At 32.8% G+C, this 15,442-nt stretch overlaps 1 protein-coding gene across 2 annotated transcripts in view; it reads right to left on the reverse strand.

Moving 5' to 3' along the window:
• Positions 1-6,701, reverse strand: part of LOC21386899 (protein VAC14 homolog) — a 9,672-nt gene extending 2,971 nt beyond the window's left edge. The window contains exons 1-17 of one of the 2 annotated variants that reach the window (XM_024169947.1): positions 6,195-6,701; positions 5,955-6,068; positions 5,744-5,809; positions 4,529-4,618; positions 4,321-4,440; positions 4,163-4,191; positions 3,925-4,067; positions 3,746-3,840; positions 3,527-3,613; positions 3,294-3,401; positions 3,054-3,145; positions 2,748-2,829; positions 2,057-2,122; positions 1,381-1,496; positions 1,114-1,234; positions 821-982; positions 565-621 (exon numbers count right to left, since the gene is read on the reverse strand). In XM_024169947.1, the coding sequence (XP_024025715.1) occupies positions 565-621; positions 821-982; positions 1,114-1,234; positions 1,381-1,496; positions 2,057-2,122; positions 2,748-2,829; positions 3,054-3,145; positions 3,294-3,401; positions 3,527-3,613; positions 3,746-3,840; positions 3,925-4,067; positions 4,163-4,191; positions 4,321-4,440; positions 4,529-4,618; positions 5,744-5,809; positions 5,955-6,068; positions 6,195-6,284 (1,638 nt within the window). In that variant the 5' untranslated portion in view covers positions 6,285-6,701. Of the gene's footprint in view, positions 1-564; positions 694-820; positions 983-1,113; positions 1,235-1,380; positions 1,497-2,056; positions 2,123-2,747; positions 2,830-3,053; positions 3,146-3,293; positions 3,402-3,526; positions 3,614-3,745; positions 3,841-3,924; positions 4,068-4,162; positions 4,192-4,320; positions 4,441-4,528; positions 4,619-5,743; positions 5,810-5,954; positions 6,069-6,194 lie in introns of both variants that reach the window. The other variant, XM_010089898.2, reaches the window with a different exon arrangement.
• Positions 6,702-15,442: the final 8,741 nt, after the last annotated feature.

The raw sequence follows: 15,442 nt of genomic DNA on the forward strand, positions 1-15,442 counted from the left end.
AATTCAAGGAAAAACGAAAAAACAAAAAAACAAAAAAAAAAAAAAAAAAAAAAAAAAAACAGAGAATTAAACCTCCCACTCTGTAATGGATTATAGCTATTGGCAGACTATTACAAGTCGAAACTACCACGCAATTTGCGAATTTAAAAATACATCCGAGTGATTCTACTTGTATCAGTGACAGAACTAATAGAAATAGCAGAAACCAAACACTCCAAACGAATGAAAATTTCAAATTCACCCTATAGTGATTTCACAATGACCAAAGCTTACATTCAATAACAAGACCTCAATCAAATTCTGTCAAGCAATCAACTTAAGTTAGCATTCTTATGATCATGATCCTGAAGATCAAAAGCAGGAGCAGCAGAGAACTATAAGACAATTCATAAATCAAATATGACTCGGTGACTAAAAAAATATTTTGGAGGGTTCAGAATCCTGGAACAAATTTATCTGATTATCATATAGTAGAGTAGTTTTCTCCCAAGTAAACGAGGAACTGCCAAGTACCATGTTAACATAATATAAAGGCGTAACAATGAAATAATTTTAAATGATAACCTGCAATCTTAGATACGCAAAAGTTGGAGTCTCCAGCAAGCGAATCAATTTATCCAGCTGGACCAAAAATTTCACATTAATATCCTCCTCCACCAGAGACTGGATTACAGCACTTGCATGCTGGTATGTCTGTCAAGATAAGAAATGGGAACACGTTCTATTGAAATATAAAAACTAAACCAATAAACAAAAGGGCATGCAGCACAAAAAAGAGAGAGATGGCGGCAGTTAGTACAATGAAATTCTAAACACTTACCTGAGCTAATAAGCAGAGACTTATGATTGCCATGGGTGAGTGGCACCATGAAGCATACAACGAAACAAATAAGTCCTTCCCAGCGGGGTTCACGAGTGACTTTTTCAAAAGATCTCGAAGTTCAGATAATTCGGATGATGTAAGTAAAATCAAGTTCAAAGCCTGAAAAATAAAAAGAAATCACGAAACTATTAAATACAAAAGCCTTGCTTCACTTTCTTAACTATAAAAAGCCCCAACCTCAACGTCATTCTATTAGGGCACTCGTGCACTTGAAGTTCAGAAAAGACAACCTGAACCATAACAGATGCAAAATCCAGATCGGATTCCACTTCTAATATCGTAGAAAACTCCCGGTAGAGCTTTTCAGCATCTAAAAGTACACAAAGTCGGCGGATTATCAAAGCACCACGCCTGAGATAATAAGAAACAAAACAATCAAAATAAGAAATGTGGCATGCATTAACCACCAGCACGTGTGTGTGTGTGTGTGTGTGTGTGTGTGTGTGTGAGAGAGAGAGAGAGAGAGAGAGAGAGTTGGGAGGGGGGAAGAAACTCACTTCTCCAGTAGAGAATTATCTGCCCTAAAATTATGCATCAGGAAAACAACAAGATGACGGAAGTGTTGTGGGTCTTTTGCTATGCATGCATGAACCTCGAGAACCAGGAGCACAACCTGAAGAAGCATCACAGAATGTAAACGGGTTCAGAAAACCAGAAGGCCAGTACCATAACAAAATTCCAAATGACTGTCAATAGCTAAACAGCCAATTCTGCTTTGTTAGCAGATACTTTACTCATGTTATTTGTTGTCCCTCACCTTTTGCGGTAAATTATGGTTTACCCCTTTAAACTTATACCTGCTTGCAGCTAATCCCCAATTAACCAAAAAAAAAAAAAAAAGATCATTCTTTGATTCCTTCCCCTGATCAAACTCTTATAGTGGAGTTTGATGATATAGGGTTCACACGAAAAGTGGGTGCTAGCTAATATAAGGACTCATGCTGGCTGCTGCTGCAGTAGAGTTTGATAACCTCAACTACAAGGTCGAAACATTATATACTAATAAATAGGTTACTATAGGAGCTCGTTAAAAGAAAAGGTACATGGAAGCATAAGATTGTGGTAGTCATACATTTCCAAAAATAAATTCGCAATGAAATTTAAAAATGATAAAAGCAATTAAAACGCAAGGCCAGCAGAGACAAAAATGTACAACTATGTTAAAAAGTTTACCTCATCAGACGAATCTGAAAGTGGCGTCAGAAGTGTATCAAATATGTCCTCCAGAAAAGTCAATACCTGTTTCAATTAGAGAATTAGTATTTGGTGCTACTGAGCTAAGCAAGGAGCAAACAAACAAAAAATTCACGTAACAACTCAGAGAGCTCTTAATAGTACATATCACATAATAGGAACTTTTCCAATGGCTTTGGTTTAAAGGTGAAGAACATCAAGCCAGCATTTCCTATGCCACATTATTTTGAAAACTAACACATTGAACTGGAAATTATAATATGTTGTCTCCAAGTACAATAAACCAAGTTAGAACAGACATTCGGTCTCCAAGAAAATCCTCTAATTTCTTTCTACTGACTTTATAGACTACCAAGTATAACTGTCAGCAGTTATGGGAAATTCAGATGGAGGACGGATCATGTAATGGGAGAGATTACCAGAAGCATGGAATAATATATCTATATTACATTAGTTCACACAGGCCTTTGGAAAGATCAAAAGTCATCTTGAACATGAAATTGAGAATGAAATTTCACTTGGAAAACTCTATTGAGTAACGAACATGTATGCAAAACAGGTAAGTAACTAGATATAACTACAATTTGAAAACAGGTTCCTACTTTTGTTCCCCCTCTCTTTTTCGTTAGGCTGAGGAAGAATAAGTCATAGGTATGAAAAAGCCTATTACCTCAGCGCGATGTCTGTTCAAAAGGGTTGATATCCAGTGCAATGCTTCTATTTTAGTAGCTTCCCACTGACTAGATAATTGGCTGATCAGTCAAAATATCCAGCAATTACCACAAAGCATTGTAGACTGGAAATTGATTTAAGAAAATACCACTTAATGTATCAAAGCTAAAGAAGGGAGCTCAGTGAAGACAAAAATAAAAGAGAAGAGAACATCACATCCCTATAGCTCCTAAAGGAGCAAAAGTGCCAACCCATAAAAGTAAACATTTCAAACTGCATGTTCCAAAGGTTAAAAAAACTGCACCTCCTTGCAATAGAGAGGATAGATCCCACGTTAAATACTTCAGCTGGATCAGCCTTGATTCCACGAAGCTCTTCATTAGTTTCACGAGCAACCTGTAGAAATAAATAAACTTCTGCTTTTGCAAGTCTTTAAAAAAATAAAATAAAATCCATGAACAAGGTTCTCAGCATAGATAGCTGGGAGAACACAACAACCCAAATTAAAACAAAAAATAAAACAAGAAAACTTAAACAAACCAACCACTCTGATCTTCTCTTCTTTATCAGATATGCATGGTAAAATGGCTCCTAAAATATCAGCATAGTAAGGAACCAGCTGATCTCCACCAAGTTTTACAAATTCACTTATCTGCACAGTCCAGCAGCACGTCAACAACTTATATAAAAGTATCTTTTTGTCAATCAAAAAGGTGTTCTTCATTAAGCTAGCTAGGATAACATGTTCAAAGAGGGATCTCATCTAGAGTAACATACCCATGTGATGGCAGTTAACCTAGTAAATTCATCGGGAGAAGCAGCCCTCTGCACAAGAATTTCAGCCATGCGACCGTAATCTACAGACTTCAAGAGTAGCACTGTTCGAGTCAGAAATTACAAATGAACAAGATAATTTGTTTCATGTCAAAACACTTGAAATAAAGATGCTTTTATTTTCAACAGAGCCATATATTTTAATTTTAGCGTAAGTCTTACTGGGGAGTTCTTGATTTCTTGGAGAAACTCTGAAAGAGCTGAATCAGCTTGTTGACGTATTTCATGGCTAGAATCACTTAGCATATTAAACAAACCTGAAATTAACTGGGAATTGTGAGGCCATATGCATTTAGCGAAAAACGGGAAAAAGTGAACAGTTTATCAGACAAATCAATTACCATCTAGGAAATCAGGAAGAAACCCCAGCATATCAATGTCTGGAACACTGTCCAGTACAGTGATCCATCCTACCAAAAACTGACGGACATAGGGATTCAGGACATTCATGCGCTCCCTCAACAATGGTATAAATTCTTCAATACTGAAGAAAAATAACACCACAAAACAATGAAACTCAATAAAAAACTTTGACCCCTAATGCAGACATTTATAAATCTGACATGACAGACCACCTACCTGAATTGATCACTTTCAGTAACAATATCCTGTTCCATAACATATAACAAATTTATGTAAGAAAGAAATGTCAAACAAGAAGACAACTTGAGGTAAGGAAGGAACAATCTGATATTTGAGATGAAATGCGTGAAGCAAGGGTTTCTGGACAAAATTACCTTCACAAGCCGATCTAAAAGATGTGCAGCACTTTGTACGTTTGCATCAGAATCAGCTGAAAGCTTGCATAAAGCATCAAAAATCTGATTAAAGAATATGATAAAATCCCCTCTTACAACCTGTGCATCACCAAAAATACGTATCATGCCCAGCATAAATATGGGAATGTCATTAATTTGTGGAAAAACGAATAGCAACACCACTCACCTTCGCTATGTTATACAGTGCTTCACAAGCATAATAACGAACCCTGCTGTCTTGGTCAGAAAAAGAATTAAGCACAGGAGGCACAATTTGCTGACACACACCAGAAGCACAAAAAATTATAAGAACTCTAGCAATTGGAAGAGGGAAGAGGAGGAGGAGGAGGAGGAGGAGGAGGGGGAGGGGGGGTGTACTTTAGTCCACCTGACATTTGAATACATAATACTGAACAACACAACAATCAAAGTTTATTTATTTTCAGTTAAGTAATCAAATCAGTTAATGTTTTCTATATTGGAACTACATGATTAGTTGAACATAAGGCCTCCCAAATGATATAGGGGACAATACAACTCTTGCAGTAAACATAAAAGGTAAACATTAGCAACTAGAGCAGTAATGAAATCAGTTAAGTAATCAAATCAGTTAAATTTTTCTATATTGGAACTACATGATTAGTTGAACATAAGGCCTTCCAAACGAGATAGCGGACAATACAACTCTTGCAGCAAACATAAAAGGTACCCATTAGCATCTAGAGCAGTAGTTTGTCAGTTCTAGATGAAATACATCAACACAAAAGGAAGTGAAAAGCAATCCACTATAACACAGCACCATTACAAATAACAGACAAAACAACATCCACATAAAGCACCTTCTTGGTCAAAGAACCTTCTAAAAGAAATCAGAAAGTGGTATGTCCTAACCCCCTGTGAAATTACTTGACAAATCGTCAACCCTGTGAAGTTACTTGACAAATGAACAACGTTCATTCATCTATTTCATCCTACCCACCTCGCTAATTGCAGTACAGGTTATTTAATGAAACGAACTATGAATTCAGTAACTCAGACATAACTAAAAACTACACAAATTCAAATTGATTACAATTAAAGGAAATTCTATCCTCATTTCCAAATTCCACCTACTAGAAGATACAAAATGAGATCATCTGTAAATTATTGAAAGCTAACCACTCTCATTAATCATTTCGAGTCCGGGTGCTCGTCCCGGCGAATCAACACAAGTTGCAAACAATCTACTTTGCAGCCGGGTTATAGGTTTTAAACCTCACTGCTGCAGGAAGCTTAATCGTATATGTTTCTACCAACACTTGAATCATGATTCATTATAAAGCAAACATAACCTAGAATTACACTTGACAAAGAAAACAAGGAAAAAAAAAATCATCACCATCAATTCATTTTCAGTTCTTACTTCTAGATGTTGAGCAGCCTCTGAAGTCAACCCAACTGTCGCAGCTGCTAATCCAATCAATCCTCCCTGCAAAGAATCCGCAAAACAAAATATCAATGCTCACACAAAAACATGCTTAAACAACCCATATAAAGATCCAAGTAAATCATCAATTGATCAGAATCAAAGAGTCCCAATATATCTCCAATTCCAATCACTCCCATTTCCATACCTTCCTGTGATTCGCTTGCGGTGAATAAGTGAATTCATTAGTTAGCAAATTGATAACCGCCGTTATCTTATCATGATCCCCGTTCGTCGCAAGGTTCTTCACAATTCCCTCAACCTACGAGTATAATTCAATCGAAGATCCACAAAACCAACTCAAAACCCTAGTACACCAAATCAAAACCGAACCAACAAAACATATAGGTACAAATACACATACATATGAATTGAAAAAAGTTGTTACCTCAAGAGCTGCATTCTTGCGCTTCTCGTAGAGTTTGTCCGATAGATTGCGGAGAACCGCCGCCGGAATCACGGACAGCGCGTCCGCCATGTCAAAACCTCGGAAATCGAAACCAAAATTTCTCCGAAGAAGAATCGAAGAAGAAGAAGCAGAAAGAAAGACTCCGAAATCAAAGCTGGTTTCGGATCTTCTCGTCCGGCTAGAATCGGAGCATAATTTCTGCCTAGGGTTTTTGGCAATTCGGAGAAACGTGAAAAGTCAGAAGAGATTTTTCCCAAAATTGGAATGAATTTCTATTTTGAGAGGGAAAAATCAGATCTGACGGGATTGAGAAATTTATGAAAATTGACTACACAGATTTTCAGAACTTCCTTTTTCTTTTTTTGTTTTTCTTCTTTTTGGTGTTCTTCTTTTCTTAATGGTTAATTTGGTCTGTTTGGCTCCGGGGTGGCGTTAGTTTCTCCGCGGTATAGTTTGTCTGTGCACAGTGATCTCGGAAGCTGCTAACAGAGAGAATTGTAAATTTGAACGTTGAAAAGACGAAAGTACCCTTCTCTATTAGCTTTATAATCTCTTCTAAGAGCGGATTCTCCCTCACTTGGGAGTTGGGAGCGCCTGAAGGTGAATTAGAGAGGAGATAATTTTTTGGAAGTTGGTTTTTTTTTTTTTTTTTTTTTTTTTTTTTTTTTTTTTTTTTTCTTTTAAAAGAATATACATTTTAAAAATTGGGTTCTTAAAATAGAAATTTCATATAATTGCTTTTAAAATGGGCCCGAGTAAATAATTAAATTTCATAAGCTGCATTTGACCTGATTTACATATTGCACCCCATCTAGTAGGTGACATACTTAGAAGAGGAAAAATGTTATCCAAACTCATTATGAGAGAACTCAATCAATTCCACGGATTTAGATAACATTTTTTTCTCTTCTAAGTATGTTTATTTTTCGCATACATATACATTTTTTACATAATCTTTTTCTAATTTTGATTTTCCTTAGAATGTAAAATTTTTACGGTTGTAATACTTCATCGGAGTTAATGTTTTTAACAAATATAACTTTTTTTTATCAATAACAATTTTATTAGTCACTCCAACAAAAGTGACTTTTAAATGTGTCAAGGCATCCTTTTAAACACCATAGCTACATTCTTCTCGATTCTTGTGCAACAAGACTTTTTATCTAACGTTAATTAATAAGTCTAGTAGTCACTCTAAAAGGTTAATTAATTTTATAGTCATTCTGAAATTAGTTAAGTGTTGCATTCGTCCTCAAATTGATAATAATTGTCAAAATTTAAGGAGAAACACACTAATACACACCATATAACGAACGTGCTTTATCGTTGTCTAAAATTCCAATATCAATTATTTATAAGAGCTTATGTGATTTGCATAAAGATATTTACGTCCAAATTTTAAAAACCATAATCAGTTTGATTGAATTTGGCAATACTTTACTAAATTCAAACTCTTTCGCCATGTCAAATCCGAAGAAGAATTGAAGGATAGAAGCAAGACTCTAAAATTAAAGCTGGTTTCAGATCTTCTCATCCAACTAGAATCGGAGCATAATTTATGTTTTTGGGCAATTTGAAGAAGCAAGTGAAAGTTAAAGATTTTTTTCCAAAATTGGAATGAATTTCTATCATCCGAGGGGGGAAAAAAAAAAAAAAGGTCTGACAGAAATGAGAAATTTACAAAAATTGATTGCTCAAATTTTCGGAACTTTCCTTCTTTTTTTTTTTTTTTTTTTTTTTTCTCTTCAGATCTTCTCATCCAACTAGAATCGGAGCATAATTTATGTTTTTGGGCAATTTGAAGAAGCAAGTGAAAGTTAAAGATTTTTTTCCAAAATTGGAATGAATTTCTATCATCCGAGGGGGGAAAAAAAAAAAAAAAGGTCTGACAGAAATGAGAAATTTACAAAAATTGATTGCTCAAATTTTCGGAACTTTCCTTCTTTTTTTTTTTTTTTTTTTTGTTCCTCTTTCTTTCTGGTGTTATTGTCTTGGCGTTTGTTTCTCCATGGTACGGTTTGTTTATGCACGAGTAATCTCAGAGGCTGCTAACGAAGAGAAATTCTAATTGAACTTTGATAAGATAAAATTACCTTTTTTTATTTAGATTTATAATCTCTTCTACGAGCAGCTCTATTCAACCCCGTTGAGTTGAATCGGACTCTCTCACAGTTGAGTTCGTCGTCCACTCAAAAGTGAATTAGACGAGACCAATTTTTTTTTTATGGCAAGGAATTTAAGTACATTTTGTTTTTTGTTTTTTTGGAAAGTTTTTAATTTAATTTAAAGATAAATTGACAGGTTAATAACATAAAATGTCTAAATAGTAGTGGCCATATAAAAAATGGGTGATTCTAGGGGGGGCTCTCATTGCTCTTATAAGTAGGCGTATAATAGGTTTGTTTATTTTGATCTACCGGACATAAAATAAAGGATAGGATTAGATCAGTTAATAAGTTGTCTACTTTATTCTTTACATCTTATAATAAATTATTTATACTTATAATCAGTTAATCACTTGTTTAGTCTATTGTTTACAACTGATAATAAATTAATAAGTTGTCCGCAAAAGTTTTTTTTTAAAGTATAAATTGTTATTTTTTGCCAATAAATAATGTTAATATGTTCTATCATAAAGTTAATTTTGTTAATTAATGAGAAAAAATGACTGATCACAGATGGAAAATCACGAGAAATTCATAAAATATTATCAAGGAAATTGGCCATCCATTCTATTACTTTTTAAGTAAATTGGTTCCAAATTTCGACTATTTAAAAATAAAAAACTGTAACGAAAAATTAGTTGTCCAAGTAGATGCATTGGTGTGGATATTAAGTAGACAACTGCAATGGATGCATTTCAGTTGTAATTTAGAACCAAATTACCAAAAATATAATAAAATGGATGCCCAATTTTCTTAATAATATTTGTGTATGTCTTGCGTTTTCCTATTTATGATCAGTTATTTTTTGTCATTAATTAAAAAAATTATTTATGAACAAAAGATAACAATTTACGCTTAAAAAAGGGAAAAAAAACTTTTGAATGCCTTTCGTCAAAAAAAAAATTTTTGAGGACGTGAGGTGCAAAAAATCCTTAAAATATAGACATTTTATGACAATTTAATGGAAAAGAATTGATACTGATGATGCAAACAAAAAAAGAGTTTGTGGACTGAGTATCCAAATTCTTAAAATGGAGACCCGAATGCCAATGATTACAAAAATAATAAGAACAATTCTTAAAATATATAAATGTAACATATTTTTTAGACACATTATTTATCATGGGAAAGTGATAACGTGGTACATATGCTTTCCAACAAACATTTAGGTTTCTTTTTCCATTACGTTTGTAATTTATTAGAGTTAAATGACAAAGGTATACCTCATATTTTGAATTATTTAAAAAATGCACCAAACTAGCGAAAATTATGGCCGTGTTTAGAATTTATTTTGTTTTTATTTTTCATATTTTTCGAGAAAGAAAAAATGAAAACGGGAGAGAAACGGTGTTTGACACAAGTAAAAACAAAAAACAGAAATGAAAATGATTTTTTGGTTTAGTGTAAAATGTGAGAGAAATGAAAAACGACTTTTAGTTATTTTTCATTTTTTGTTTCCGTTTTCTCCTCTCTCGAGCAGAGAGAGAGAGAGATTAATGGATTTTTTATACTAAAAATAATCTCTCGGTAAAACTACCAAATGCATTTTCAAAAATAATTTATGTCTGAAATTGAAAATATTTTCATTTTCATTTTCATACAAAAAATAAAAACATTTTAAAACGAGTTCCAAACGCACCCTATAATTCATTTTCCAGATGTAATATTTTGTTTCAATGTAGTCTTTTGACCTATTGACCACAACTCAAGAGAGAAAAAAATCCAATCTCTTATCGGGAGTTCAGTAGTTCTCTATTTTTCGGTCGTTAAATTTATAACAGAGCAGTTTCTATTTTTCGATCGTCAGATCTGTAATAATTATGTATATTATTTTAATATAATATGATTTTAATCAGATTCAACGGTCATAAAATAATTTTACCAGGAAGAAGTCCCAATAATACCCTTCTAAAAGTTGTTTTGAGAACATGTTATTTCATTGTCGTTGAGTCTTAACTAAACACCCGGCACTAGACTTATCTGAATCACCATAGGACCTACCGTCAACTAGTTGGTTAGATAGGCAAGTCTACCAAGGCCATTTGGAGGGCTCCCAAATGGCTTCTTGCCGACGCCAGTGGTGGCGGTCTTGTCGCCAAGGACTACGGAAAATAAAAAGTTCTATTTTTTTGGCTTCCACTTTGCAATTGTTTGATTAGTTCATCTAGTCTTTAATAAAACGTTTTATTTCTAAACTTTAGTGATCTTGCAATATTTCTTTACTCTAAAGTACGATGGAGAGATTATATTGAAAAAGAATGATCAAATATGCAAGATAATGTTGCAACATAAGTGGAATATTTGGATATGATAGAAGGAGTAGATGCACATGACTACTTGACATCTATTATGTACTATTGACTAGTTCCTTTACTCACATAAAATAAACCATGAGAGCGTATATATATATATATATATATATATATATATTGTCCAAAAGGAAATAAGAAGATACCTTTTTAAGAAGGAAAGAGGATGAAGAGGGAATAGATTAATAGTCACCATATAGTTTAAAACCTCCAAAGATGAAAATACCTTGAGATTCTCAAGGTTAAAAAGAGGCTGCTGTAATTTTGCTTTTTTAGCTGGGACTAGGTTATATTTTTGCTTGAAGTGTTAGCACATTTCCCTGAACGTTATGAAAGAGGCCATCAAACGCTTATAGAAATGTTCATTGAAAGTCCTACAGACAGACTCTACTCTTTAAATGAGAAGCGCGTCACCTCAATTCCACTAAATATACTAACGGTAAGAGTATGTGAGGTGTTCTCCTAAACATTCTAAATTAAGTACTAAGTTAGTAGAAAACTAGTCTTCACATTTAATACCTAAATGGAATAACCCGAACTCAAACCGGTGACCATAAACCCACCATAATACTCCATTTCCACTAGACACCACACTAAGTAATTAGCTGAGACTAGGTTGATGTAATAGAGTTCGGTCTAGTTCCTTTTCTTACTAAGAGGAAACTCTCACTTGTAATATAATAATATAATATGCATACATATATAATATAATATATATATATATAACCAAACTATGAAAAGATGGGCTGAGCAGATGTATGAAAAATTGTGGAAAAGGAATTCTGCTGTATTCTTTATTCACCGTTATAATTAAACGTAAATCTATATACACATTTAAAGAAATATTAACATCACTCTTTATGTCACTCTTTATATTTATTATTTGACATGTGAATTTTATTATTTAATTTTTTATTTAAATGATAATATATTATATTAATAGAATTTATGTGTCAAATAATTAATATAAATAGTTATGTTGGCATTTATTTAAGTTGAGCGGAAGAGAGAGAGAGAAAGAATAATGAACCCTACATGTTTTATGCTACCTTGGGACGTGCCAGTGGCTTCCTGTCTTGTATTTGGAAACTAAAGGCATCAAAAACCAAAACATGTTTTCTCTCATGATCGTTTTGATTGTCAATTAAAATGAGCGCAAAAAAAATTTATTGACCGTACTTATTTTCAAATTAAAAAGTAGATAATAATAGTAGTAATAATAATAATCTAGGATTCAAGGTATTAATGATACTTAGAAATCTAAATAGACTAAGATTTGATTTGGACTAGATGGTTAAACCAACCATAACAACTAGCAGTTGATGAGATTAATAATGGTTGAACTACTCACTATCAACTAGAAGCCATATTAGTTTGATTTAGACATTTTATTGACCGTACTTATTTTCAAATTAAAAAGTAGATAATAATAGTAATAATAATAATCTAGGATTCAAGGTATTAATGATACTTAGAAATCATTTATTGACCGTACTTATTTTCAAATTAAAAAGTAGATAATAATAGTAGTAATAATAATAATCTAGGATTCAAGGTATTAATGATACTTAGAAATCTAAATAGACTAAGATTTGATTTGGACTAGATGGTTAAACCAACCATAACAACTAGCAGTTGATGAGATTAATAATGGTTGAACTACTCACTATCAACTAGAAGCCATATTAGTTTGATTTAGACATGCACCTACTTTGTCTCTCTGTCTTCACCTATCCATTTTTTTCCTTGAAAATGATAATATTGAATTTTTCTTTTATGTTCGAAAGAAATTGGAGAAAAGCAGAATAATACGCCAATTAATGATAATAACTATCTAGGATAAAGATTATAAGATAATTACAAAATGGGGAACCCATTATTTCCTCTAAAAGAAGTGGAGGAAAAGATGCATTTTTTATGTCCTATTTTCTTGATTTGACGAAATGGACGGTGCGTGGTGGGGTAGATTTGGCCAAAATTAATAGGGATAAGCACTTTAACATTTCGGCTATAAGCACTTTGGATAAGGATTTTGTAAAATATCATTTGACTCGTGGATCTTAAAAAAAATAAATAAACAAAGTTCCGTGATTAAGTGAGAAATGGGTTGTTTTTTTCTCTCCTCTTTCTTTTTCATACGAATTTTGAAGAATTAATTAAAAGTAAAAAATCCAACATCATTTTTATCTTCTCAGCTCATATCCTACTTTGAATATTCTTTTGATAAAACTTACTTTGGGACCTAAAGACCGAGAACTTGTTTTCTTTATTAGTTACTAATTAGCTAATAGCTCGCGTGTTTTCGTGAAAAATATTGTTATATTATACAAAAAATTAAAATTTTTAATAGTGTAGAATTAGTTTATATATATATATACATATAGATATATCTATATAATATTTTAGATAAACGTGTCTTACAATGTATTATAGCTTTTGTTTTTCTTAATTGTAAAATACAAATTTTAAAAAATTAATAATAATAATAATAATTTTGGAAGTTAAAAATTTACATTGGTGTTGTTGATGCTGGTAGGAACTCAATTTTTTGATTTTGATGGGAAAATATGTGTATGTAAAAGTAAGAATAATTACATGAAAAGGTAATAAAAATTTTTAAATATAAAGTAGACCGCGTCTTTGGGTGCATGACTCATTTAAAATAACAGTTATACGAATCATCGGAAATTAAAAAAAGACGAGAAAAAAGAAAGGATAGAAGAATAGTAATAATTAATATATTATCATTAGTGACTATATTAGTAAAACCGCCGAGATGTTGGCTCCGCGCGCTCTTCATGCGCCTATTGAACCATTAATAATTTTGATCCGACCACCGAAGTAATTTCTACTTTAATTTATTTAAGAAGGTGCGACTTTATTTTATTTTAGTGTATGTTATTTTATTTTATTTTTCATTCAAATTATTTATACTATTTTCATTTGAGAGGCTTTAAAAATCTAGCTCAAAATAATATTAAAATGGATAAAATTGGAGCACAAATAAACACCTTTTTCTTTTCTAATTTTTTCTTTTTTAGTCTCTATTTAGTTTTAGTCTTAAACGCGCACACATGATTAATTTAAAATAATAGCTAACATAAATTGTTTAAAAAAAAAAAGAAGTAAAAAAGGCGACGTAAAAGAAATGAAAATTGAAAAAATAAATCGGAAATGCTTTGAAACCGTTTGATTAAAAATTTCGACGGCTCAAATTCGCACGTGAGAAGCAACTCGACGACCAAGTTCATCTAATCAATCAGAGCCGTCTTGTCTTCAAACCGTGGCTACTGCTGTTATACTGAGGTATGGTATTAACGATTCCGGATACAGGGTTGCCGGCCATTAAGCAGAAATTAGATACGTCACAAGTGAGGAGCGCTCAGCAAGAGTGACAGTTGCGCAGTGGTGGGCCCCACCACTTCTCCTTCCGCTAGTCAAGAGTCAACATGTAACGACCTCCATGCGAAAGACCCAAAAGGCCTGCCTAGGAAAGAGAAAAGAAAAAAAGGAAAAGAAAGACAAACTTGGCAATTTAGCTACCAGTGGCGGGTCTCGCCACATTTCCTTCACCCAGCCGATAATCGACACATGTGTTGAGAATGATATTCTAAAAATATAAGATATAATTAAATTTTTATTATTTATTTAAATTTTTATATTTAATAATAACGACCGATGGAAACGCACCTATCATCTCTATATATATTTATCTATTAGTGTATATATATTTATATATATATATATATATATGAGAGAATTAGTTGACATGTCTGCTTATTCTTGATTTTCGTTTTTTTTTTCCTCTCGTTTGACTTTCTATTTGACGCTTTTTTTTTCTTTTTTTTTTTTTTTTTCATCCTTTGGCGTTGAATTGTAAATACACGTCTATTTAAGTCTCAATACTTGTTTGGAACTTCTACCACTTTAACACATATAATCAAGGAAATTTGTAGTATATGGCAGATTTCATAAATTTAAAGTAATAAATAGCATAATTATTTTAATTAGTAAGTTAATAGCAGAATCTTATAAAAAAATTATTGTTTTCTCCATCTTACCCTTATTTTCAATTTCACCCTACTAATATGAAACCCTAATCCCCTCTCCCTTTGTATCGTACGCACGCTCTCTCTCTCTCCACCCTCACACTATCTCTCACTCTCTCTCTTCTTGCTATCTCTCTCTCACTTTCTGTCTCTTCACTCTGCTCGTACCACCGGACATGGAGAGCTCCTTGCAACGGCGGCGGCGTCACGAGCCCAAGCTAAAGGGCAACAACATCTCATGCCTCTCTCTCCTCCCACCGTGAAAGTATCTAAACCTCATAATGAGGGTATAATTGACATTTTGTTTGGTGTTAAAATACTGATTCCAAGTTTTCTTATATTTACTAAATTCATTACTATTTTTTGCTATTTATTATAATTACACCTCTAATTTCTGCTATTTCCTTCTCTCATATACCAATGAATGAGTTCTCATGCCTAATCCCAGAATTCTTCCGAAACGTGCATGATGTCTCTTCACAGTTCAATCAACAAATTAACGATTTATCAGTGATAAACCATTCAAAAATTGTAATGCTACACCGATGTAAATGCGCGCCACAAGTGGTAATAGCCGACACAAATGGAAATGCGCGCCACTAGTAACTATGTGATTCTTATTTGTTTTTTGACAAAAAAAGAAGCATTGGATTAATATTAAAAAAAAAATACATTCAATAATAGATTTTTTTTTTATTTGAAAA

This window comes from Morus notabilis, unplaced genomic scaffold (genome assembly GCF_000414095.1).
Source record: "Morus notabilis unplaced genomic scaffold, ASM41409v2 Scaffold945, whole genome shotgun sequence".
Classification (NCBI taxonomy): domain Eukaryota; kingdom Viridiplantae; phylum Streptophyta; class Magnoliopsida; order Rosales; family Moraceae; genus Morus; species Morus notabilis.